We start from the raw sequence: 26406 nt of genomic DNA on the forward strand, positions 1-26406 counted from the left end.
ATGTTAATTCCTTGCCAATCCCTTGCCTTTTGTCTCTCTCACGACACAGACTTGATCTACATGTAACCAGTGCTCCATTTAATGTTCTCCACTTGAGGGGAAATATATATTTTGGAAAGTGAGGCTCTTTTTAAGGGTTTTTAATACTGTCTCTTAAATTTATCAACCACGGGAAAAAAAAATAAAACCTAACTCGTAATGACGTTTACACTTTTAATATTTTTGTTTTTCAATTTTATTTTTTTAAAGCAATCTCTACCCCCAAAATGGGGCTCGAACTCATGACCCCAAGGTCAAGAGTCCCATGCTGAGCCAGCCAGGCACCCCAGCACTTTCTTTATTTTTTGGCAACTTCTGGTGGGACAGTTTGGCGCTCCCTGTTTTAATCAACAATTTCTGAGAATTATACATAAATCTCCATAAATTTTCATAGCATTCAGGGGTGTCACAGTTTTCCAATAACTTCTATGTAAAATAGTTTCCCATTCTTGGTTTTACCTCACATTTTATTTTTTTAATATCCAGAAGCCAAACATTTTTATGAAGATAATTTGTCGAAAAGGTCATCCTCACATTTGACCTACCTGATTGAAATGTCAGCATCACTGTATAAAATAGAAACAGCAGGCAATAGTTGATAAAGCTCTGAAGCATGGGGGTGGTCACTTTGTATTTTTCTGCCAGGTACTGGCTGGTGATGGCTGTCCCACATATACACAAGGACAGCATCTGACCCAGGGCAACTGTCTTCAAGATATGCCTGGAAAATAAAGGAGAAGATCAGAACAACTCGCAAGTTATTCCTTACACACACACACACACACACACACACACACACAGAGGCTCAACACAAAGAAATATTCTAATTATTCTAGGTGGTTCTTTATTTCATTTTATCGCTTACTTTACATGCACAAGAATTGAAGTTTTGTATTTTGAGAGACTATACTCCTTCACATTTCTGATTTTCCCCCTCATTCCCACAAAAAGACATATCCCCCACTTCCCTGACCATATAGAGATCGTTTTGATTACTAAGCTTTGTCATATACTATTTGAAGTGTGTGTGGTTTTTTTAAACACAACTTTAACTTCAGTTTTAAATTCTTCCTACGCATTAAATGTTTACCATTTTCTCAACCTTTCACTCGTCCAGAGACTTGATTTCTTCAACCAGAAGCAATGGCTTTCAAGGTTGCCTCCATGTTTGAATCTTGGAGACTTTTTAAAGGTTTTATTTTTTATTTATTTGAGAGAGAGAGAGAAAGAGCATGTGTACATGAGTGGGGGGAGGGGCAGAGAGAGACTCTCAAGCAGACGCCCCACTGAGCGCAGAGCCGGATGCGGGTTCCATCCCACGACCCTGAGATCACGACCTGAGTCGAACTCAAGAGTCCGACACTGACCGACTGAGCCACCCAGGCGCCCGTGAACCAGGAAGATTATGAACGCCAACGTTCAGCGGCACCCGGACCCACTGCATCATTATCCCTAGCAGTGGGTTCCAGGCATCGGTGATGTTCCAAGCTCGCTAGGTGATTCCAATGTGCAGCCAAGACTCTGAATCACTGCTCTAGAGGCTGGCACTTTGGACTGTAGAAGAATAAGACCCAGATTCTGCCTTTTGGCATTTAAAAAAAAAAGAGGCCCCTGAACAACCAACGAAAGCCATGTCAGCAAGTGGAAAGCAGAGAATGCCATGGAAGGTGCCACAGGGGCAGAATGTACAGAACCCAGCAGCCTGTTAAACCTCAGGGGGAAGTGTTGAAAATGATCTCTGGGTTTCTTTCTTTTTTTTAATTTTTTTTTTATTTATTTGAGAAAGAGAGGGAGAGAGAGCACAAGTGGGCACAGGGTGGGGACAGGAAGAGGGAGAGAGAATCTCGAGCAGACTCTGGGCTGACCGTGGAGCGGCCGCTCGGTCCCACGACCCTGAGACCATGACCTGAGCCCAAACCAAGAGTCAGACGCTCAACCAACGGAGCCACCCAGGCGCCCCAATCTCTGGGTTTCTAGAGAAGACGACTGGACAGATACGAGGCTGCCGAGCAGGTCAGAGAATACAGGACGAGAAGAGGTTTGGGCAAGGAGAGGGTCATGAGTTCAATTTGAGAGCAGCAGAAATTGAGACAGCTGTATTGCTGGAGGAAAAACAGTAAGAGGTTTCACAGGAGGACTCTGAGAAGGTCCCTGGTGAGTCTCTGCTTCCAGACATTTTTGCCCTGTGTGATCTCCTCTTGAGTGTGCGCAGGATCTGTGACTTACTTCTAACCAGTGGAATACAGTACAAGGAATGGGATGTCATTTCCATGAATACATTCCCTAGGGTTATCACTTCCACCTTGCAAGTCAACTCTCCTCTCTTCCCTGCAGGCTCCCATGAAACAAGCTTGTACAGAGAGACCCACATGGAAAGGAACTGAAGGTGCCTCTTGCCAAACCCCAGCAAGGAACTGAGAACATCTGCCCACCGGTCAGCAAGGAAATGAATCTTGCGAACATCACTGTGAGCCTGGAAGCAGATCCCTGCCCACTGGAGGCTGCTGCTGGGTCCCCAGCCCTGGCAGACACCACAACTACAGCCTTGTGAGAGGCCCCGAAGCAGAGGGTAGGGAGATGCCTGTTCTACAACAACTGAGCCTTATTTTAAGTCACTAAGTTTGCGGAAATTTGTTACCCAGTAATAGATAACCAAGTTGAAACTCTGGACTTCAGAAAGTTAGACCCCATCTATTTTCTCTCCACTACACATCCAGGGCCTTGCACTTTGCTGTCACTCAGTAAGTATTTGTTGAATCAATGTAAACAGATAAAGAAATGATCATATATGTCCAAATATATGGTGACTCCAAACATAAGACACTCACCTAGGTTCCCAGTGAAGTGCAAGAGTCAGAGAAAGACGAGAAATTATGGGAGTGCCGTGATACAGAAGCTAAGAGCGGAAAAACTTTTTTAAAAGGAAGAGATCATCAATATGATAGTGTCAAAAACTACAGAGAGAAGGGGTGGCATTATGCCTAAAGAGACATAGTTGGACTGGGAAGCTGGAAGTCACTCATACCTTTGAAAGAAAGCTTTCAGCTAATGGGAATGCCTAAAGTCAGATTCCAGTGGGTGGGGTGAGTAGACTATGAGCCAGCAAATGCACCAAGCATAAATTGCTGTCTTTTTTAAAAATGATGAAAAGGAGAACAGAGATAAGGAAAGAGTGTGAAGAACAAGCAGCAATGTTGAAGACAGGTTTATTATTATTATTATTATCTTGTTAAAGGATCAAGGAAGTTTAAACATATCTGGGAGATGAGCAGAAGGCAGTATGAGAAGGGGCGCCTGGGTGGCTCAGATGATTAAGCGTCTGCCTTTGGCTCAGGTCATGATCCCAGGGTCCTGGGATCGAGTCCTGCATCGGGCTCCCTGCTCAGCGGGGAGCCTGCTTCTCCCTCTGCCTCTGCCTCTGCCTCTCTCTCTCTCTCTCTCTCTCTCTGACTCTCATGAATAAATAAATAGAAAACGTTTAAAAAAAAAAAAGAAGGCAGTATGAGGGAAAACTTGAAGACTGACAAAAAAGAAACTGAAAAGAGATTATAAAGACAGCTCCTGGAAGGATCAGGGCTCAGGACTGAGAACACCACCACTTTTGTTTAAAATGTTCTTTATATAAATCCTTCCAGAGTTGTTCTAAGCGAAGTAGAAAATACCAAAACTGCAGAAGACAAAGAATATCTGTTCTAAGAGTTTACAGTGTATTTTTTTTCCTCTGGAATGTTCATTTTAGTAATTTGCAACTAACCTCCAACAATCCTAGCCCAGGGACCCAAAGAGAAAGGGGAAGTTTGCTGGGTGAGTCAACCCTAACTAAACACACTTGTAGAGCCTTTGCCATGTGTCAGGACAAGAAGATAAAAACTGAGGGGCACCTGGGTGGCTCAGTCATTTAAGTGTCCAACTTGATTTTGGCTCAGGTCATGATCTCAGGGTCATGGGATTGAGCCCCACATCGGGCTCCACAGTGGGCGTGGAGCCTGCTTAAGATTCTTTCCCTCTCCCTCTGCTCCTCCCACCGTTCCCACATGCGCTCTCTCATGCTCACTCTCTCTCTCTAATTAAAAAAAAAAAAAAAAACCTGAATAGTCACTCTCTGTGCCTCAGAGGTTCAGTGTCTACTGGGGTTAAAGAGGCAAGTAAACTAGGAATTAGGACAAGGCAAATGCTATAATGGGCTGGCTTACAAAACTTCAAGAGTTCACCAGACAAATACAGCAAGGAAAGGCATTCTAAGCAGAAGGAACAGCATATACTAAGGCATCGAGTCCTAAAACAATATGGCACATTCAGGGATTTCGAGTGGGTTGGTGTAGCTGCAAAGAAGGTGAGAGAGGAAAATGGCAGCAAATGAGGAAAGGAAGATCCACACAAGCCAGATCAAGAAGGGCCTTGGGTATAATGCTCTAAAGTTGGCTTCTTACCTTGCTGGTGGTGAAATCTTCTGAATAGGAGGGAGCGAAGTGACTAGTGCATCAGTAACTGAGCATTCCTGGGTCCCTAAATACGTCACAGCACACAGCACCAAAACCTTACCCTTAATGCCTAACATGAAAACCTGTTAAAGAGGAAAGGTGACAGACAGCAGAGTCTAGAATAATACCTGGTTTTCTAGATCCGACAACTGGATAGATCACAATATGGTTAATCAAGTTCCCAAAGGCAGCAGGAAAAGGCACATCTTTTTGTTGTTGTGAGATGGTCAAGGGAAAATATCCAGTAAGCAGTTTAGAGCTGGGAAAAAGAACTGGGTTGCAGAAATAAATTTTGAGAACCAAAAGCATAGAGATGGTAACTGAAGTTGGAACACAAATGATACTAAGACTTAAATGTAAAAAAACAAAAAGAGGGTAAAAAAAAAAAAGAAAGAAAGAAAGAAAGAAACACTCTGGAAAACAGCAGGACAAAGGGGCCAGAGGAAGATGAGGAATTTGAGATAGGGATGAAGAAGAGGCATGGCCAGAAGAAGAGAACGAGGAAGGAAGAACATTCTGGAAGCAGGAGAAGATAGCACTTTAAGGAGAAAGTGCTCTACAGTTTGGGCTGCAGCAAATTTCTCCTCACTGCACCACTCTCCACAAATCCAATCTCTACTCGATAGCAGGAGTCAACGTTCTGAATGTTAACTGAATGTTAACGGGATCATTCCCACGCTTCCTGAAATCTTTCTACAGATCCCCTTTGTCCTTAGATGAAAGCCAAACTTTAAAATGGCCTACAGGGCATCCCATCATCTGCCCTTTGCACACTTTGCCAGTCTCATCTGGGACGACTCTCTCACAGCTTTAATTTTTGATTTTTTAAATTTCTATATTTAATATATAACAAAGTATAATGTATAGCCAACATGCATTTATGTATCCACCAAGGAGCTTAAAGAAGAAAATATTGGCAACATTGACATACCCCCCTCCTGCTCTCCCCAGCTTCAGCTCTCTGGGGTAACTAGCTAATCCAGAACTGGGCATTTATCATGCCATGCATTTCCCTATATTTTAATATTTATGCAAATATCCTTAAGCAATAAATAGCATTGTTCCGCTTGTTTTAAAATTTTATATAAACAGCACAATATGTATACTTTTGTTGCAACTAGCTATTTTGGCCAACATTGTAGGAGAGTCATCTATGTTGATAAGTTAGTTCTGGTTCATTCCTTTCTTTTTTTTTTTTTTTTAAAGATTTTATTTATTTATTTGAGAGAGAGAGAATGAGAGATAGAGAGCACGAGAGGGAAGAGGGTCAGAGGGAGAAGCAGACTCCCTGCTGAGCAGGGAGCCCGATGTGGGACTCGATCCCAGGACTCCAGGATCATGACCTGAGCCGAAGGCAGTCGCTTAACCAACTGAGCCACCCAGGCGCCCTGGTTCATTCCTTTCTATTACATGATCATCTCACTTTATCCATTCCCTTCTTGATATTTAGGTTGTATTCCAATGTGTGTGTTTGTGTGTGTAAACACTTAAACAATGCCCCTACAAACATTATTGCATACGTCTCCCGATGGACATATCTAAGAGTTTTTCTGGTTTTTAGCAAACTGGTGCAAATGGGTTGCTGATATGCTAAGATATAATCTCCTCAGGATGGCCTGACATAAGCACTCAGGATGGCCTGATAGGGACTACTCAGAGTATCCTACAAATATTATGACTTCCTATTTGTTTCATGAAGTTTAAAGGAATCATTTGCTCTGGAGAAATATCTCAGAGTGGAATGGTTGCTCTTAGGCTAACAGAAGCATCTTCAATTGTATTTGTTTTGCTAGATGGCTCTTTTTAAAGGGTTCTGTTACTTCATGTTGTTTATTTACTCCTTTACTCTCAAAACTGCAGGAATCTCCACCCTTCAAGGGGAAGAATGATATCAATAACTGGTCAGATGCAAAGACATGTTTTTTTAGGCTGTGGAAGAATATTTTCAGTCAGGTGAGCAAAGAGTTCAGGACTTGCTCCCACAAGGGTAGCAGGCTTTCTAGGGATGCTCTGCCCGTCACAGGCTGATGAGGCAAAATGGATCCAGGGCTTTTGACCTCTTCCTCTTGTGCTCACTTCTTTCTAAAGGAGACACTGATTCTAGATTTAAGCTAAACAAAAGAAATCTGCTACTTGGTCCACCTAGAGCACTAGGAGTCTACAGAGGTTAAGGAGCCAAAGCCAAAAAGTGGGAAAGTGTATTCATTCTGTGTCACTGTCCCCGGCTACATACTTTCCTCAGGAATCATTTGAGGAAGTATACCTACACAAAGAAATGCTTCCAATTCTCCTGCATTTCATTGTTCAACTGGTATCTCCATAGCACACGTTCTCAACATAATCCTCACCACTACCCGGAGAAGAGCATGACTCCCCTCCTGTTATGGACGAGGAAAATGATACTCGGAGGGGCTCCATAATTCACCCACAGTCGTACAGCTAGGAGAAGGCACAAGAAGTCAGTACTCTCAGCTATTGAAAGACTCATCAGGGGTTCAAATTTGCTTAAAGAAAATGACCTAGGGAAACTTCTCCTCTCTTCCCCGGAAGGAAGTCTCAGAAGTACAGAACTTTGGAGCTAATCTCCACTTTTTTTTAAGTTGAAGAGACTGTGACCCAGAAGAAGGAAGTGTTTTGCCCAACATGATACAGAAGCCGAACTGATGCTCAAATTTTCCAATCACCAAATATCTGCTGTTCCCCCAGCAGCACATGGTCTTGGGATAATCTGTGAGATCATCCCTCAGAGTTGGTATCTTCTTGTTTTCTGTGTCTCTTTCTCTACACTGCCCTCCCCCAGACCCCTCTCTTCACCCTGCTTCCCTTCTCCGTTATGATTTCATAACAGAGCTGATACCAGAAAACTCCTTCTTCAAAGGATCCTTGCACCCCACCTCACTGCCAGGAAAGGAGCTGAGGTTGATCTCTCTCCTACCAGTACAAGCCCTGCTTCCCTGTCCATCAGCGGACAGGTGGATGTCCAAAGTACAGGGCACCAGAGAGCTACCCCAGTGGCCCATAACCTAACCAAAGTCAGAACATTTTTCACATCCCGTAATGGACTCAAAAGCAATGATAAATTTGAAATAAGTGAGAATAATAAGTCTGGGAGCACTAAGCCCTGTTCACAAATTGACAAAATTCCTCTAGGAGGCTCCCATTTGCCATCTAAAATAGCACAATTAAGTAAGCTGTCCTCCAACTATAAAGTATCACCATCTTCTAAAAAAAAGTCACAAATTGAGTATGGAGATTTAAAGTTACAGGAACGCACTTCTCTTGGCTCCAAATCATAATGACCTCATCTATAATGGAGAAGCAAGAGAGAGAGACAGACAGGGAGAGAGAGGGAGAAGCTGAGAAGCTGAAGGGGGTGGAGGTTGAACAAAGGGAAAAAGAAGAGAAAAATACTCAGACTTGTCAAGAGAGATACTGAAGGCTTCAGAACAATTTTTGTTACTATGGCTTCACGTTTAAGCATTTGCATTTCACCACAAGGTCTTAGTTCACAGGAATTCTGACCTGAACACAGGGACTCTCTAAACCATAACAAAATCTGTTCCTTTCTAAGGGAAGCTGCCAGAAGCAACGTGCATCTAACCATGGGATATATCCTGTCACGGTTTTTCAAACGGAACCTCCACTGCAGTAAACTTCAATGGCAGGATATGGTCCAACCCTAAGACACCATTTCCCAAGGTGGCTTCCCACTGTGGGAGCCAGGCCTCCGGAAAGCAGAGCAAACAAGAGTTATCAATCATTAGGGGGTAGGGTGGCAAACCACGTGCAAGATAAATGAATAAGGTCACTTCTGACCACATTACTACTTGAATGTATTATATGAATTTAAGAATTTAGGGCGCCTGGGTGGCTCATTCCGTGAAGCGTCTGCCTTTGGCTCAGGTCATGATCCCAGGGTCCTGAGATCGAGCCCCACATTGGGCTCCCTGCTCAGCAGGGAGTCTGCTTCTCCCTCTGCCCCTCACCGCGCTCATACTCTCTCTCTCTCTCTCTCACTCTAAGTAAATAAATATCTTTAAAAAAAAAAAAAAAGAAGAATTTAGGGATGGAAAGAAGAAAAGAGTTTTAAAGCATTTTATTTCCCCCTTCCTTCTTCCAGAAAACATAAAAGTATGTATCTTAAGATCCCTTCCATTCCAAAATACTCATGCACACACTTGCTAATGAAACTGTCTTCTATCTTCTCTTATTTGTGTATTCGGTCATGTATTCACTGAAGTTCATTGGGTGCCTAACAGATGCCAAGCAAAAGGGATTTAGAATTTAAAAGGCCCACATATTTCCCGGTCCCAGACCCTATTCTACCCAGACCAGATCAGGGGGCTCATGCTTTGTGCCCTGAAAAAATACCACATTCCTCTATTATGGGCGCCTGGGTGGCTCAGTTGGTTAAGCACCTGCCTTCGGCTCAGGTCATGATCCTGGAGTCCAGGGATCAAGTCCCGCATCGGGCTCCCTGCTCAGCAGGGAGTCTGCTTCTCCCTCTGACCCTCTTCCCTCTCGTGCTCTCTGGCTCTCATTCTCTCTCTCTCTCAAATAAATAAATAAAATCTTTAAAAAAAAATCCCTCTATTATAACACCCACCACACTGCTCGTGGGTCTCTTCCCCACCAACTCTATACTCCAAGAGGACAGGGACATTGTATCTTCCGTGATGAGCACAGTGCCTGGTACATGTAGGTGCCTAATGGGACACTGGCCATTTTTAAACATGACAAGGAGCTTTCTGTCTGGTCGAGGAGAGAGACCTCACCACACAAAACCACAGCAAGATGGAAAGTGTCAGTGCTGAGCTGGGTCTGTGGCCAAGGGGAACAAAGAATCCAGACTGCCCAGAGAAGGTTCACACATGGTGAAACACTTGATTATGGACCAGGAAAGTCAAAAATTTCCAGAAAGATTCAGGAATGAAGAAAACACTATAGGGTTCTTGCCTACTTCAAACACTAGTTTTACATAAAATATACATGAGGCACAATGATCAGATTGATTCATTTCTTTAGCTCTTCTTGACTTGCAACAAGTTAGACCAGCAGTCCTCTCCTTAAGTGTATATTTTTAAAAAATCACTGGAGGATTTAAAACAAACGAACAAACCTGATCTCAGCCCAAACCAGTTAAATCAGAATCTCAGGAGGTGGGGTCCCAATATCAGTCTATTCGAATAGCCCCCTAGCTGAGTCTAATATACAATGAGGTTGGCAAACCACTGAGTTATTCTCTCCCTTTTATTTGAAGAAAAAAAAGAGCTCCAAATGAATGATAAAATGCATTGCTGGAATGCAAATCACACATTTTTCTTCACTTTATGTCTCAATAAATCTGTACTGCTGGGTTGCACATTGTCAGCTAAAGGCAGGATTTCATATTAGGGCTAAAAGACTCGTACAGAGCACAGCTTCCTTGGGGAGATTTTAAAATCCATCACACCTGCCACCTGTAAATACCTGGTACAGACTAATAATTTCCAGACCCTCTATAAAAATCCTATTACCATTCTGAAAAGAAATATTCGTTTAGACCAAATCCTCACCCTTAGCATATAGATTATCCAGTGTCTATTACTAGAGCATTTTAAACAATACTGGCAGCAAGCTAGAAAATAAATGGTCTTTCTTTACATAGTGAGAAGCAGCCTCGATGACAAGTTATATTCTTTCCATATCTACATTTCTATGATTCAAAAATTTAGCCATTGGTGTATCATGTCCTTCTAATAAACACAAGGAGTTAGCATTTTGGAAGAACCCATAGTCTCGTGTAAAAAGGCGTATTCAAGGCCACAGAAGCCAAATTTCAAAGATTAGAAAGTGCACTAGGATATATCGTTACCTTAAAAGGAAGACAAATAAGGAAAGGAAATATGTGTTTTCTTTTCCCCCCACTAGATTATGTCTGACTCAGAGCAGATGCTCAGTAAATGCTTATTAGTGAATAAATGCAATTAATTCTTGAGATACGGTAATGTTAAATGAGATTTCGTAATGTTAAAATGCAAGGTAGACAAATACTGTAGCCAGGAGACACTTAGAAGTGAACTCAGGCAATGTTGATAGTGGCATGAATATGAGCCCAGGAATTAAGAGAACACTGGGGTCTAGATTTAAATTTGAACCATGAAAGAGAAGAGAAACAGGTGCAGGCAAGTTTTATAAAACATGTTGTGTTTTATAAAAATCTGGTGGAGATTGTACCCCAGATGTGATCTTTAGGAAAGAATTCCTCGTGAACACAGTGGAGAGAATTGTAGACTTTAAATCAGAGGGTTTAATTCCACCCCTTATTAGTGTTATGAAGTTGAATTGGTCTCTCAAAAACTGTTTCTTTTTTTAAATTTTTTTTTAAGATTTAAATTTATTTATTTGAGAGAGAGAGCACGCACACAGGAATGGGGGCAGGTGCAGAGGGACAGGGAGACAGAGAACCCCAAGCAGACTCCCCACTGAGTGCAGAGCCCAATGCGGGGCTCGGTCTCACAACCCATGTGATCAGGACCTGAGCCGAAATCAAGAGTCAGATGTTCAACTGGCTATGCCATCCAGGCGACCCCTGTTTCTTTTTTTTAATGGGTGTAAAACCACCTGTGTGGGTTTAAGGGTTAACTAATGTAACCTACAGAAAAGTACCTACCACCTTAGGCACTCAATGAATTTTCTTTCCTTCCTTCCTCTGGCTTTCCCAGCCTTTTAGAAAACTTCTTGACCAGAACTATCCAATAGAAATTTCTGCAATGACGAAAATGTACTGTAAATGCACCATTCAACAGAGTAGCCTCCAGCCATATGTAGCAATTAAGCACTTGTAATGGGGCTAATGTAAATGAGGAACTGAATTTTGAATGTTATGTAATTTCAATTTAAATTAAAACAGCCATAAATGGCTAGAGTAGGAACAGACCAACAATGTGCAGTGGAGTTACTGCAGTGATGGAAATGTTTGAGAAGGGGCTACTGAGCATCTGAAATGGGGCTAGGAGCGTGAATGAGGACCTGAAGTTTCTACTATAGTTCAATGTAATTCATTTTAATTTAAGTAGCCCCATGTGGCAGGAGGCTATTGCACCGAAGACCACAACTCCACACCAGTGCTTCTCAAATCTTAATGTGATGTGAATCACCTGAAGATCTTGTTAAATTGCACATTCTGGGGGTGCCTGAGTGGCTCAGTTGGTTAAGCATCTGCCTTCCCTCCAGGCATGGTCCCAGAGTCCTGGGGTGGAGTCCCACGTCCGGCTCCCTGCTCAGCGAGCAGTCTGCTCTCCCTCTGCCCCTCCTCCCCACTCATGCTCCCGCTCTCTCTCTCTCTCTCTCTCAAGTAAATAAATAAAATCATTTTTAAAAATTGCATGTTCTGATTCAATACATTTGGAGAGAAGCCTGAGACTCTGCATTTCACACCAGCTCTCGTTGATGCCTGTGTTTCTGGTTCATGGACCACACTTTGAGGAGCAAGACTCTGGAGCAGTGCTTCCAGTTCTGCGGTCTCTCAACTCTAGGAATCCACGGAACTAATGACAGCAGTCTGGTCAGAATCTGTTTTTGACGCTTCAAAAATCTTAACGGTACTTCTGACCATTGCTGGTAAGAAAGAAAAATAACACAATCCGTAACTGGAGAGGCAGCGTGGGGTGGAGGGAGCATTTCTAGCAATTTTACTTCTAGGGATCTGTCACCAAATCCTCTGACAAAAATACAAAAGGCCTATATACAGGCCATTACACTACTATCTATAATAGAAAAGACTAAAGAAAAAAACCTAAATGTCTACCAATAGGGAACCAGCCGAATAAACACAAAGGAGGACTGTGGGCTATCAAAAGCCAGGCAAACATTTCTATCTACCTGCTATAAAGTGACTGCCAGGATCTACTTTAAAAAGAAGCAAATGTGGAGGAAAATGAGTAGGGTATGCTAACATTTACCTGTATTTGTTATTTTTAAGTGTAAAGATAAAACCAAAACTGTTTCCAAGTTATCTATAGGTCAGGAAAGAGAGCGAAGTAAAAGGTATATGTCTGAATATATTTTGTTTTATAGTTTTGTCTTAGGAGCCATGTGATTGTTTTACAGAATTATATAGCAAAACTTTTATTTTTAAAAAGCCATGTCTAGGGGCACCTGGGTGGCTCAATCGTTAAGCGTCTGCCTTCGGCTCAGGTCACGATCCCAGGGTCCTGGGATCGGGCCCCGCATCGGGCTCCCTGCTCGGCAGGAAGCCTGCTTCTCCCTCTCCCCCTCCCCCTGCTTGTGTTCCCTCTCTCGCTGTCTCTCTGTCAAATAAACAAATAAAATCTTAATAAATAAATAAATAAATAAATAAATAGCCACGTCTAAAATAAAACACAGGGGTACCTGCCTGGCTGGCTCAGTCAGTACAGCACACAACTCTTGATCTTGGGGTTGTGAGTTCAAGCCCCATGTTGGGTGTAGAGATTACCTAAAAATAAAATCTTTAAAATAAAATAGAATAAAATAAATACATTAAAAAAACCAAAATGTTACATGACTTAAGGATGCTTTAAGTTGGTAGCAAAACCAAATAGAGAGGAATTATTTCAAGTGAATTTAAAACATTAATTTGACAGTACATTCCTAATGGGATAGACCATAGAGGAGTAAGAACTGTAAAATATCTTAAACTATTTGGAGGCAGTATTTGGGAGCGGGGTAAAGGGAGGTGGAGAGAGAGAATCTCAAGCAGACTCCCAGCTGAGCATGGAGCCCAATGCAGGGCTCAATCTCACCACCCTGAGATTGTGACCTGAGCCAAAACCGACTGAGCCACCCAGGCACCCCTGGAGGTAGTACTGATGTTATTCTGAGACTGTGTGTATATACCATGGAATAAAGCAGAAAAAAATATATAATGATACATTGATTTATAGTAGAGGAAAAAGGAGATGAAGATATGAGATTGAACAGGTAAGTTAAAGCCCCTTATTGTTCTGAACTTTACTGAAAAATAGATTTAACTCACATGGCATTTTATATATTTTAAAGATATATAATTCCTATCTCTGTCCACTGAAAAGCCAGTCTGAAACAACGACCAACCAGCAATCATGAACACTCTTAGTGCCTAGATATGGCAACTAAATAGGATTTCCCACTAAAAAGAACCAGGGTTCCCTGGAGAATGGCTGATTTCAGACCTGGGGTAAGAAATGCACAAAATAAGCCTAGAATACCTTGTCACACCAGATGGCAAGAAAGTGAGCAAAAGACTAGTGGCATCATTAAAAAAGACATTCTGAACATCAATAAGAACAACTACAATGGACCGAAATATCTCAAATACGTTTAAATCCATGAGTTAATAAGCAATGCTTAAAATTTAAAAAAATAAAATAAAACTGATGGAGCGCCTGGGTGGCTGAGTTGGTTAAGTGTCCGACTCTTGATTTTGGCTCAGGTCCTGATCTCAGGGTCCTGGGATCGAGCCCCGCATCGGGCTCCCTCCTCGGCTTCTCCCTCTCCCACTCCCCCTGCTTGTGTTCCTCCTCTCGCTGTGTCTCTGTCAAAGAAATAAAATCTTTAAAAAAAAAAATTCACACATAAAGAGGAAGAAGCAAACACTTACCCTGCCCTTCCTATACAAATGAAACCACAGGGCAACGAGCTGATGACAGTTTGTCTATGCAGAAATTCATAAATTAAATAATTAAAAATAATAACAATTAAAATGGAATAACTAAAATATTTATATTTTATAATATTATATTTAATAATATATTAAAAACAGAATGACAGAAATAGAATGGCTTACAACCCCTAATAAAATAAGGAATGTAGGCCATAAACCTCAATAGCTCCTAAAAGAGCAAAGAAACAAACTTTTTTTTTAAAGATTTTTATTCATTTGACAGAGAGAGACACAGCGAGAGAGGGAACACAAGCAGGGGGAGTGGGAGAGGGAGAAGCAGGCTCCCCGCGGAGCAGGGAGCCCGATGTGGGGCTCGATCCCAGGACCCCGGGACCCTGACCTGAGCCGAAGGCAGATGCCCAACGACTGAGCCACCCAGGTGCCCCCAAAAAGCAAACTTTATGCATCTCCTGATGGCAATACACAATATCTATGAAATATTCTTGCCAAAAAAAAAAAATAGGACCACAGAATTTTTAAGGGGGCCCATGGACCAGGTCAATGAAAATATGCTGGAGAATCTATGAATTTGGATGGGAAAAAAAACCACCCTGATTTTCAGTAACATTTAACTGAAGTTTAACAGTCCCTTCAAATATGAACATAGGCCACGAACTATAGCAGTAGTATTAACAATGCCTACGACCTTGCTGCCAAAGAATCACATCTTCTTATCAGATGACAACTGTTGCTGAAATTCAAAATACCATTTACAGTCATCATGACTCCACATCATGATGGTTCAACACCCATTTGTGACACCTCTTATTTAATGTCTTCTTTTTTAAAAAAGAAACATATTGAAAAAAAAGAAACATATATATTAACATATATCACAATGTGTTTTTAATCGTTTAAGACCCAAACAGATGAAACTGTTGCCATTATGATCCCATTTGTTATTTTATGCTTTTAAAAACATTTTGAGAAGGAAATACTGTAAATCCACCAGGAAGATACAATCAGCAAACCCCAGAATGTGGTAAACTACATGACAAATGAACAGTTTCTTCAAAAATAAACTGCAAGAAACATAGAACAACAGGAAGCCTACAGAAGAAAGAGATGTCAATACAAGAACCCTTTGAAACGTGTGGACCTTACATGCATCCTGATGTGAAGAAACTAGTTGAAAAACTATGTGATAGTTGAGGAAATTTGAACATGGACTAGATATTTGATATTAAGGAATTACTGTTAATTTGTAGGTAGAATAATGGTATTACAACTATGTTTTTTTAAGTCCTTATCTTTTAGAGATTAATACTGAAATATTTATGCATGAGGTTGTATGATGCCTGAGATTTACTTTCCGATAATCCAGAAGGGAGGAAGTGGAGAAGAAACAAGACGAGTTGATAAGTTTTGAAAATGGGTGATAGACAAAAATAAACTCAAAAGGGATTAAAGACCTAAATGTGAGACCTGAAACCAAGAAGTCCTAGAAGAGAGTACAGTCAGTAATGTCTGACATCAGCCATAGCAACATTTTTCTAGATATGTCTCCTGAGGCAAGGGAAACAAAAGCAAAAATAAACTACTGGGACTACACCAAAATAAAAAGCTTCCGCACAGCGAAGGAAACAAAACTAAAAGGCAGCCTACCGAATGGGAGAAGATACTTGCAAATGATATATCCCCTAAAGGGTTAGTATCCAAAATATATACAGAACTTAATTCGACATCAAAAAAAAAAAAAAACAAATAATCCAATTTAAAAAATGGGCAGAAGACATGAACAGTCATTTCTCCAAAGAAGACATGCAGATGGCCAACGGACACATGAAAAGATGCTCTACATGACTGGGCATCAAGGAAATGCAAATCAAAACTACAATGAGGGGTGCCTGGGTGGCTCAGTCAGTTAAGCGTCCAACTTTTGGTTTTGGCTCAGGTCGTGATCTCGGGGTCTTGAGATCGAGTCCTGAGTCGGGCTCCATGCTCAGCGGGGCATGTTTCTCCCTCTCCTCTGCCCTTCCCCGTCCTGCCCCAGCTCCTGCGCACACACACGCATGTGCTCGCTCTCTCAAATAAATAAATAAAATCTTTTAAAAATAAAATGAAATGAAAATGTAAAGTAAGTTGCATTGCATATTGATATGGACAGAGTAACAGTGGTCAGCTCTACTGGACAATATAAACTCCAGCAAAAGGGAACTTGGCAAGTTATCCATTTCTCCGGTCCTGCATAGGACCAAGAGTCCCCCGATCTGTTAACAAGTCACTCACAAGTGGAAGGCAGGTACCAAGAGTAGAAGTATGGGTATCATAAAGGTAGGGGGTGGCTTGGACAGACATGTGATTTCTTTTGTCTTTGCTCTACATTCACCAAGCAACTTCAGGGCTCATATTTCCTAAGCAGATATTTCTGTTGGGATGGTCTTCCTGGGAACACCTGTCAAATTTAACAGCAACAACCCTCATTATAAATTAATACATTTATTTTCAGGCATAAATGTGAGTTTGAACAGCAAGAATCACTTTATCTAGAGCCTGGTGACCCCCTCCAATGAAACGACCATGATGTCCCAGACACAGAAGGCTGGAATATTCTACCAATGTACAGGAATCCAGAGCTTCAGAGGTTGGCTTTCTTCTTTTTATTTATTTGACAGAGAGGGACACAGCGAGAGAGGGAACACAAGCAGGGGGAGGGTCTGAGGGAGAAGCAGGCTTCCCGCCGAGCAGGGAGCCCGATGCGGGGCTCGATCCCAAGACCCTGGGATCATGATCTGAGCCTGAGCCGAAGGCAGACGCTTAAGGACTGAGCCAGCCAGGCGCCCCTGGTCGGCTTTCTTATCTACAATGCTAGAAGCATATTCATAAAGGTTTGCCAAAACCACAGTCCGGTATTTAAGTAATGAAGCAAGCTCTTCCAAAAATTGCACCAAAAATAACACCCATCAGATTTTCTTATACTTGTGATTATTATGCAGAACAATGAGCAGGACATTTCTAAAATTAGCAAAACATTTTTCCTCTACTTATCTTCACCATACGTCCTGTTGAACTTCTTAGACTCGAGATGGGCAAGGGGGGCTAACCAATTTTTCAGTATTCTATAACAATACAACAGAAGTTGAGAGAAGAGCAAGCTTAGTGTGGGTCTAAACCCAGCAAGGAATCCATCCAATTATACCCAACTAAATCACAAGACACCCAATTTTATCTGGAGAATTGGAGAACTGATGAAGTAAGAAAAATCCACATACATCTGTGGTCAGAAGTACTAAGTGTTGGAAAACACAGTTTTTTTCCTTTTCAATGGCAAAAGCCCTTGCAGATGGGATTACAGTTAAGTACCTCGAGATGGGGAAGTTATCCTGGATTAAACCCCTGCTAATCACACGAGTTCTTAAAAGGGAGAACCTTTCCCAGCTGTAGTCAGAAGGAGATGTGATCACAGGAGGAGAGTCAGAGAGACATGCAGTATTGCTGGCTTTGCAGATGGAGGGGACCCCAGGAGCCCAAGAAGGCAGGCAGCCTCAGAAGCAGAAGACAAGGAAATCCACTCTCCGCCCTTCCAGAAAAGAACACAACCCCCCTGCCAAATGCCTTGATTTTAGCCACGCGAGACCTGTGTCCGATTTCTGTCCTACAGAACTGTCCGATAATAAACTTGGGTTGTTTTAAGCCACTAAGGTTGTGGTGCTTTTTTTTAACAGTAACACAACAGTAACACACTAGGTCAACAATGGGTGTGATACTTAAAACAACACTGGAATCATAATGTTTTAACTATTTATATTCATCTCAATGAATTTTCTTAGTAACAAGATAGTTACATCAATAAACAAGAGTCTCTCAAATTAACAGCACACAAAGCTGATCAAGAGCCATCCTGGATTAAAACACTTTCATTATTTGCCAGGGAGAAAATGAAATACAACCATACCATCAAACCACAAACTACTGAACTAGTTTTATGCAAACCATCAAAAGTAAAAAATGTAAATTCAGTGATCTCTTCATAACTATTCTGTCCTGCATGACTCTTAGATAGTCAAGACTACAGGGGAAACATATTAATACTCATCGTCTATGCCATAAAAGGAAGGGAGACTAGTGAGAGCGACTGTACTCACCTCGAATGTACATTAACTTACTGGATTTTCATTCAACCCTAAAATGTAGGTATCATCTTGCCAAAATTCGAGAGTCTTTTCACAAGGTTCATAAGGTAAATAAGTAACAGCACTGGATCAAAATCCAAGTAAGGCTCTCAAGCCTGTGTTCTTCCCATTCTGCTACGCTAAGAGAATAATTGTGGGAAGAAAGTAAGAAAGGTGCTCAGTTCTAGAACGACGACTTCTCAGTTCCTACGGCATTTGCGTTGTACCCCTCCTTCCCCAGTTTCTAGATTCTGCCTGTAGTGTTTTATACGTCCGTTGCATTTGCTTTATTAGATTATAAATGCAGAAACTACCTCATGGATATTTTTGTGCCCCCCCATATGCATATCTACACAGTATCTAGTACTGTTACTGTTATGGTTGTTGTTACTATTGTAATTACCATTATTACTGTTACCACTGTTACCATTAACAGTGAAAACGGTATCTAACACCCTGAGTGCCCCCTATCTATGTACCAGGCACTGTCCCAACAATTTCATGATTTCACAGTCCTAATTCATTCAATCCTCCCAACAATCCTAAGAGGTTGGTGCTACTGTTACTGGTATTTATAAAGAAACTGAGGTCCAGAGATGTCACACAACGTGCCCAATATCACACAGCTAGCGAATGGCAGAACCTGGAGGGCAACCCAAGCAGTGTGGGCTCACGGTCACTGTCCCATGGGAGTACAGTACTGGCATCTATTAGGGACTCAGAAAACCTTCCTCAATATCCTAACAAAAATGAGGTGGCTTAATAAATATAACGGTGTGGCCGGGGCCATGCTAAGGGCTTATCTATGTCACTCCATTTAAAACTCACAAAACCTCCATGGGAGAGGGATCATGTGTACACAGCTTCACCAGTGAGAAATGTGGCTAAGGTCAGAAAATCATGAAATCTGTATTTTTCCCATTCTACACACTGCCTCCCTGATAATAACAAAAATAAATCATGTAATATTGAAGATTCTGATACCATGCAAGGAGATCACGTGACACAAATTATCCTGCATCTCTAACAGTCAGCACTGATTAGCACAGCCCCTTTGATTGTATGTTCAACAATTATTTTCATAGGCGCTGTTCTAATGAAAACGAGAGAGGACATAATATCTATGTAGGTTAGTCTCCCTCTGTCCTCCGATTTGTGATTGGTCGAAATGAGAAAGTGTGAAACACAGGGGCAAATCAGCTATTCTCTTTGGATACCTGTCTGAGGACTGTGAGTCCTACAGCCTCGACGGATGTGGGGAGGAGGCATTAACTGTGGTCAGTGTGTGGAGGACTGGCCTCTCACCTCCAGGACCCTCCCAACCCCCAGACACCTCTGTGAGAATTCAACCAGGGGCACCCAGATGCACATACTGCAGAGGCCAGGAACAGAGCTCCTGGCGGGCGGGCAAGGTGGATGCAGGGATGGGGAAGGGTAGATTCTCAAGGACGGGATTAGCACGGGCAAAGAGTGCACTGCCGTTTCAAGAGTCTGGATGATGGCAGTTTAGGACAGATACACCGCCCTCTCTCCACCCGCCCCTGTCTGGCACAGGCACGGAAGGAAACAGACGAACCCTGTTCTCAGCAAGCAGCCGAGAAGCCACAGCCCATAAAACTTCAAATTCCTACAACTGCCTGCTCACTGAGGCTAAATCAGAAGTTCTGAAGGACTCTTTTTTTTTTTTAACTGTTGTAAAATCTAAATGAGCCTTCCTGCGGATTATCAAAACAAAACTGCTTGTTTCTGTGTGTGGTTTAAACTGTCAAATGTGATCCTGGGGTGAAGACAAGCAACCAGTGGGCAATTAAAAGAAGGAAATCAACAGCCAGTCAAAGCACAGACAGAAAATCCCGGCGTGGCTGGGGCCCGGGCTCCAGCTGTGTCCCTGCCCTCTTCGGTCTGGCACGTTAACCTCCTCAAACTCTGTAAAGTCCTAAATCCTCTGTTTCACCTACACCAGTGGTGAGCTGGATTTCTCACTAGTACACTCCTCAAACACCAACCAGGCACCAGAAAAGAGCAGTCTAAGTCGGATCTAGAAACTTCCTGGCACTTGGCCTGGAGGGAAGGGCAGGCGGAGGCGGGAGTGAGATTTCCTGTGAGCTTTTCAACCCTCCACAAGGGCTCACACCAGAAAAACTCACTCGCCTGCTTAGTCAGCTCCCCTCCTCCTGATTTAACCCAGCCAGCTCTCAAACTTCTCAACAGAACGCCTCTATTAGGCAAAGAGAGGAAAATCACCGTTCATGGGGAACCTGATGCCAGCCCCAACTTCTTCGACTCTCAGGGGGTATCCTTAAAATCCATGTAAATTGCACTGTGTATAGGGCAAACCATTTAGTATAAAAATAACGTGCAAAACATGGTTCTTTTTTTTTTAAGATTTTATTTCTTTATTTGGCAGAGACAGAGAGAGAGAGAACAAGCAGGGGGAGCAACAGAGGGAGAGGGAGAAGCAGGCTTCCCGCTGAGCAGGGAGCCCAATGCAGGACTCCATCCCAGGACCCTGGGATCATGACCTGAGCCAAAAGCAGCCACTTAATGACTGAGCCACCCAGGCGCCCCAAAACATCTCTCAGTAGTATGGGGCATCTCTCAGAAGTGGAAACATGGAAGGCCTAAGAACAGAGAGCCACCTGCACTGGTGATCAGGGATATGCAGATTAGCGACACTCTTTACATTCATTTGACTGTCAAAACTTTAAAAGTCTAATAATACCAAATGTTAGAAAGGATGTTTGTTCTCATACTCAGCTGGTGGCTGTGTAAACCGGTACAACTGCTTTGGGGAAACAGTTCAGCATTTTGTGAAGTTGAAAAGTCACATGCCCTACCATCTAGCTCTGTGTCTGTCCATCCCCCTGCCCCCCTCCCACATACTCTATATGCACATGTGTGTGTGTAAAAGAAGCGCTGAGGCACCTGGGTGGCTCAGGGGGTTGTGCTCTGACTCTTGATTTTGGCTAAGGTCATGATCTCAGGGTAGTGAGATCAAGCCCCAGGTCGGGTTCTGTGCTGAGCATGGAGCCTGCTTAAGATTCTCTCTCTCTCCCTCTGCCCTTCCTCCCACTCGTGCTCTCTTTCTCTCCCTAAAAAAAAAGAGAAAAAGAAGTGCTTATATGTGATCAATAGAAGACATGTAGAAGAATGTTCCTGGAAGTCCTGTTCGCTATAAGAAAAAACCTGGAAAAAACCCAAATGCCCATTAACTGAATTAATAAAGTACGGTATATGCACAGGAAAGAATATTACACAAAGTGAGGGATCTTGTAGCATTGCGAAACAGTACAGATGAATCCTGGCAGTGTGATACAGAAGGGGAAATAAATCACAACAGATTATCTATAGCATGATATCCTTTTAATAAAGTTAAAACAATGATAATAAAAGCATAACTTTGGGGCACCTGGGTGGCTCAGTTGGTTATGCATCTGACTTCAGCTCAGGTCATGGTCCCAGGGTCCTGGGATCGAGCCCCACATCGGGCCCTCTGCTCAGCGGGAAGCCTGCTTCTCCCTCTCCCACTCCCCCTGCTTGTGTTCCCTCTCTTGCTGTGTCTCTCTCTGTCAAATAAATAAAATCTTTAAAAAAAAAATGAGCAAGATTAGAAAACAAAGATATAGCACAGAAAACCACTGTCCAAACCTGTTATCTGAAAAGACCAATAAAACAAAGTTTTGCTAAGATTATTCAAAGAAAAAAGACTCAGAAAATAATATAAGAAATATGAAAAAAGGGCGCCTGGGTGGCTCAGTCGTTAAGCGTCTGCCTTCGGCTCAGGTCATGGTCCCAGGGTCCTGGGATCAAGTCCCACATCGGGCTCCCTGCTCAGTGGGAAGCCTGCTTCTCCCTCTCCCACTCCCCCTGCTTGTGTCCCCTCTCTCGCTGTGTCTCTCTTTGTCAAATAAATAAATAAAATCTTTAAAAAAATAAAAAAATAAAAGCATACTTTTTAGAAATACACAAAGGAACTGCAAAAAAAAAAAAAATGAGATCAAGGGAATGGGGAGAGGCATATTCAGGATGGTGATGATCTCTGGTTGGGGAAGAACGTGGGCAGAAGGCCTGACCAGGCAAATGTAAGTCACCACCATCATGATTCTAGTTTTAGGGCTGGTGATGGGTCTGCGGAACTTACTGCATAAAAAAATAGTAATTTAGCCATTTGTGAGCCAACATTGAACACGCGTCACAAGCCAAGGATTGTTACTCCATGCCACTGGAATCTAAAATATAAATTAAATCAGGAGCACCTGGCTGGCTCAGTCAGTGCAGCACGTGACTCTTGATCTCAGGGTCATGAGTTCAAGCCCCACACTGCAGGTAGAGCTTACTTAAAAAAAAATAAAATAAAAAAATAAATGATGTTCCAGGAAGACGCATTATATTATATATCCTGTGACTTTATATACTCTCTGGCAGCCCTTGGGATACAAATAGCAAAAAGCCTGGGGCGGGGGTGGGGAGGACGGGGGGGGGGGGTGCAACGTTAATTGTCCAAGGCTTTTTTTTTTTCCTCTCCAGTTTGCTGCTCAGTTCACAAGAGGCAGCATAGCACAGTGGTTAGGAGCACGGGCTCTGGGGCCAGACTGCCTTCTGGGGCAGCTTAAGAAATGGTTCTTCTAGACTTTTTTTTTTTTTTTTAAGATTTTGTTTTTTTAAGTAATCTCTACACCCAACGTGGGGCTCAAACCCACAACCCCAAGATCAAGAATCACATGCTCCACTGACTGAGCCAGACAGCCACCCCTCTTCTAAACTCTTCTAAGCAAACGTGTCCCAGTACTATTCTGGCAAGCTGTAAACCACACACCACAATACTAGCCTCAGACTCTCAGTAAGGATTTCCTGGACTGAAGAAACTGAGTCACTATGTTCCTTAAATACTATGGCTTGCAAAGAATAACTAAAAAGAAGTTTGGGACTTAAGTGTGATTTTTCATAGACTCTCTGCATCATTAACATAAATAGCCAAGTTTTTGTGCTATATCACTTATCTGATGACTTTAATTAACACAGACTTCTGTAACCATTTAAAAAAAAAGTCCCCAAATCTATGGACTAAAAGTTTTTATAATTTATTAAAATGAAAATTATTTAAATCTTTATTCACAGCCTACTTATACTTTCACTATAAGCAATTCTGAGAAATTGGGTTATCTGATTTCTACAGTGTTAGCAGGTTAGAAGTCATCATTTAGAAAGAATGCAGACTTCCGGAGATATGTTCAGTAACACAGAAAAAATCACATGTGACAACTGTGAGAAAAAAAATAAGACAAATAATTCACTTCAATGGCCCCTGAGCATATTACTATTACTGCCACTCAGCAGAATAATTAAACTTCACGATGATGATCCTGAATCATGAAGAAAGTGTTATGTTGAATACACTTTACTAAAAGGTGAATAGTCTTATATATTTGTTTAAATATACCATGAAGACTTTTTTTTAAGAGAAGGAGAGAGGTGGGGGAAAGGGCAGCGGGAAAGGGAGAGAGAGAATCGTAAGCAAGCTCCACGTCCAGCACAGAGCCCAATGTGGGGCTGGATCTCGCAACCCTCAGATCATGACCTGAGCTGAAATCAGACAGACACTCAACCAACTGAGCCACCCATGGTAGGTGGCCCTACCATGAAAACTTTTTAAAAAATGTTTTGTTTTTTTTCTGAGCAAAATCTCTTAGTTGCAAATGGACCCACAAAAAAATGACATGCCCTAGAAAGTTGTTCAATACAAATTAATAAAATGTGGGGTGCCTGGGTGGCTCAGTCATTAAGCGTCTGCCTTCGGCTCAGGTCATGATCCCAGGGTCCTGGGATCGAGCCCCGCATCAGACTCCCTGCTCAGCGGGAAGCCTGCTTCTCCCTCTCCCACTCCCCCTGCTTGTGTTCCCTCTCTCGCTATGTCTCTCTCTGTCAAATAATAAAATCTTTTTTTAAAAAATCAATAAAATGTGGAAGAACTGCTGCCCAAAATTATGAATTAGTTAACAGAAGTGAATCATCCATTACATGAATAATGCCACTCTCAACTGGATTTAAAAGTAAACTTTAATACTTGAAAGAGTGCATTTTAAGTTAATCTGTAGAATTCGCCTGTGTGAAAGGATTCGTTTTTCTCTGATGATCCTCAATAAATACTACAAGGGAGTTCTTGTAGCTTTTTTAATAACCTTCCCAAAACTTATATACACAAGCAATTACCTAAGGAGGCGATTCACTTCTTCCACAGATGTGGCTACTGTTCAGAGCATCCCTGAAAACTCTTCAAAAGTAACCTACTTTAATTTCAGCCCTAATGCGTCCATCTGATTTACGAAACCTTGCTGCAAACAGGTTAGTACTGTTCCTAGAAATCAAGTGCTACCTTTCAGTTCAAAGCCAGACACCAAGTCAATAGTACAGGTATTTCAAAGATGAATGGCCATCTCCAGCCTTAACGCATTCTCCCAGGCTGGTGATGATGACCTTGATGTCACGACATGGTCAGTGTAATGAGTTAGGAGCAAGGGCCCGAAAAATATAGATGAAGGGCACCTCAGCCAAGATGTGTGCCAAGAGAGACAGGGAAGAAGACTGCCTGACTCACAGGGCCGTCTACAGAGTCTTTAAGCAGCCAGAAGACGGGGAACAGGAAAAGCATCCGTGGAGGAAGCTACAGGTGTAAAGGTGCCGACTAAGGTGTGTGCAGGGAAATCACGGGCATGTCGCTGGTGCCCCCGTTCCCCTCCAAGAGATGGGATTCTGGGAGATGAGCCTGGAGAGGGAAGTGGGCCAGTGACAGGGGGCCCTGTAGTTCATGTCGAGAAGCTTGGTTCTCATGAAAGGACAAATATTGCATGACTGCACTTCCCCGAGGGGTCTAGAAGAGGCAAATTCATAGAGACAGGAAGGAGGATGGTGCTTAGCAAGGGCTGAGGGGAGACAGGTACAGAGTTTCTGTACGGGATGAGCAACAAATTCTTGAAATGGACAGTGGTGAGGGGTGTCCAACACTGTGAATGTACTTCATGTCACTGAACCGTACCCTTAAAAAGGGTTACAATGGGGGCGCCTGGGTGGCTCAGTTGGTTCAGCGACCGCCTTCAGCTCAGGTCATGATGCTCGAGTCCCGGGATCGAGTCCCACATCGGGCTCCCTGCTCGGCGGGGAGTCTGCTTCTCCCTCTAACCCCCCCCCCGTCTCATGTGCTTTCTCTCTCTCTCATTCTCACTCTCAAAATAAATACATAAATCTTTAAAAAAAAAAAGGGGGGGTTAGAATGGTAAATTTTATGTTACATATATTTTACCACAATGAAAATCACCAACAGTGTAATCATTGTGTTCAGGTGAGGAGGGAGGGGGAGGAGAAGAGACGGAAGGAGCAGACAGGAGCACAGCCACAACTGACCTCTAGCCCGTAACCCGTAGCTCTCAGACTTCTTTTAGCTCCAGAACCCTCTCTTCACACATCCGGCATGAAAACCCAACCCACACACCAGGCAGAGCAACAGACCTGATGGGGGCCAGAGACCGGCCCAGGAGCCCACCAGGTCCCATCTCCCAACTCACCCCTGCAACGGGCCCTGAGGAACCCCCAGAGCGCCCCGGGTTGCAAACCTGGTGCAGGTCCCCAGAGGAAGCTGAACAGGAAGCAGTGGGATTTCTGAATAGTAAAGCAGATCTGGTCTTTAGAATCAAAGGAAACTGTCCCGACTCTGCCTCTCGGCAGCCATGTGCCCTGGGGCAAGTTACTTACCTGCCACCAACAGAACTAAGAATATGTGTACAGGATTGCCGTAAGACCTGAAGGATGAAAGGTAAGCCAGAGGCCTGCGGTGGGTGAATTCTCGCCTGATGGCAGTTACGATAGCCTCTGGTGTTATCTGGCATCACTCTGGTGCCCGCGCCGTGAGATGGTTTGGGGGGGTGTGGGCGGGAACGGGCATGGGTGGCCGCTACGACAGGAGTCCACATGACAGATGAAAGTACTGTCAAGATGGGGAACTGGGGCGCCTGGGGGGCCCAGTGGGCTGGGCTTGGCTTCAGCTAGGGAGGTGATCTCGGGGTCGTGAGGTCGAGCCCCGAGGCTCCCTCGGTGCAGAGTCTGCTTGTCCCTCTTC

General features: G+C 42.9%; 1 protein-coding gene across 2 annotated transcripts in view; it reads right to left on the minus strand.

The window, feature by feature from the left end:
• The window catches only part of SLC35F2 (solute carrier family 35 member F2), a 46933-nt gene that overhangs the window by 13985 nt on the left and 6542 nt on the right, over window positions 1-26406 (minus strand). The window contains exons 1-2 of one of the 2 annotated variants that reach the window (XM_073903682.1): window positions 18270-18288; window positions 585-760 (exon numbers count right to left, since the gene is read on the minus strand). In XM_073903682.1, coding sequence (XP_073759783.1) covers window positions 585-729 — 145 coding nt within the window. In that variant the 5' untranslated portion in view covers window positions 730-760; window positions 18270-18288. Of the gene's footprint in view, window positions 1-584; window positions 761-18269; window positions 18289-26406 lie in introns of those variants that run through there. The other variant, XM_025894055.2, reaches the window with a different exon arrangement.

This window comes from Callorhinus ursinus, unplaced genomic scaffold, assembly GCF_003265705.2.
Source record: "Callorhinus ursinus isolate GAN/ISIS: 27379988/994484 unplaced genomic scaffold, GSC_fseal_2.0 scaffold19, whole genome shotgun sequence".
Taxonomy (NCBI): Eukaryota; Metazoa; Chordata; class Mammalia; order Carnivora; family Otariidae; genus Callorhinus; species Callorhinus ursinus.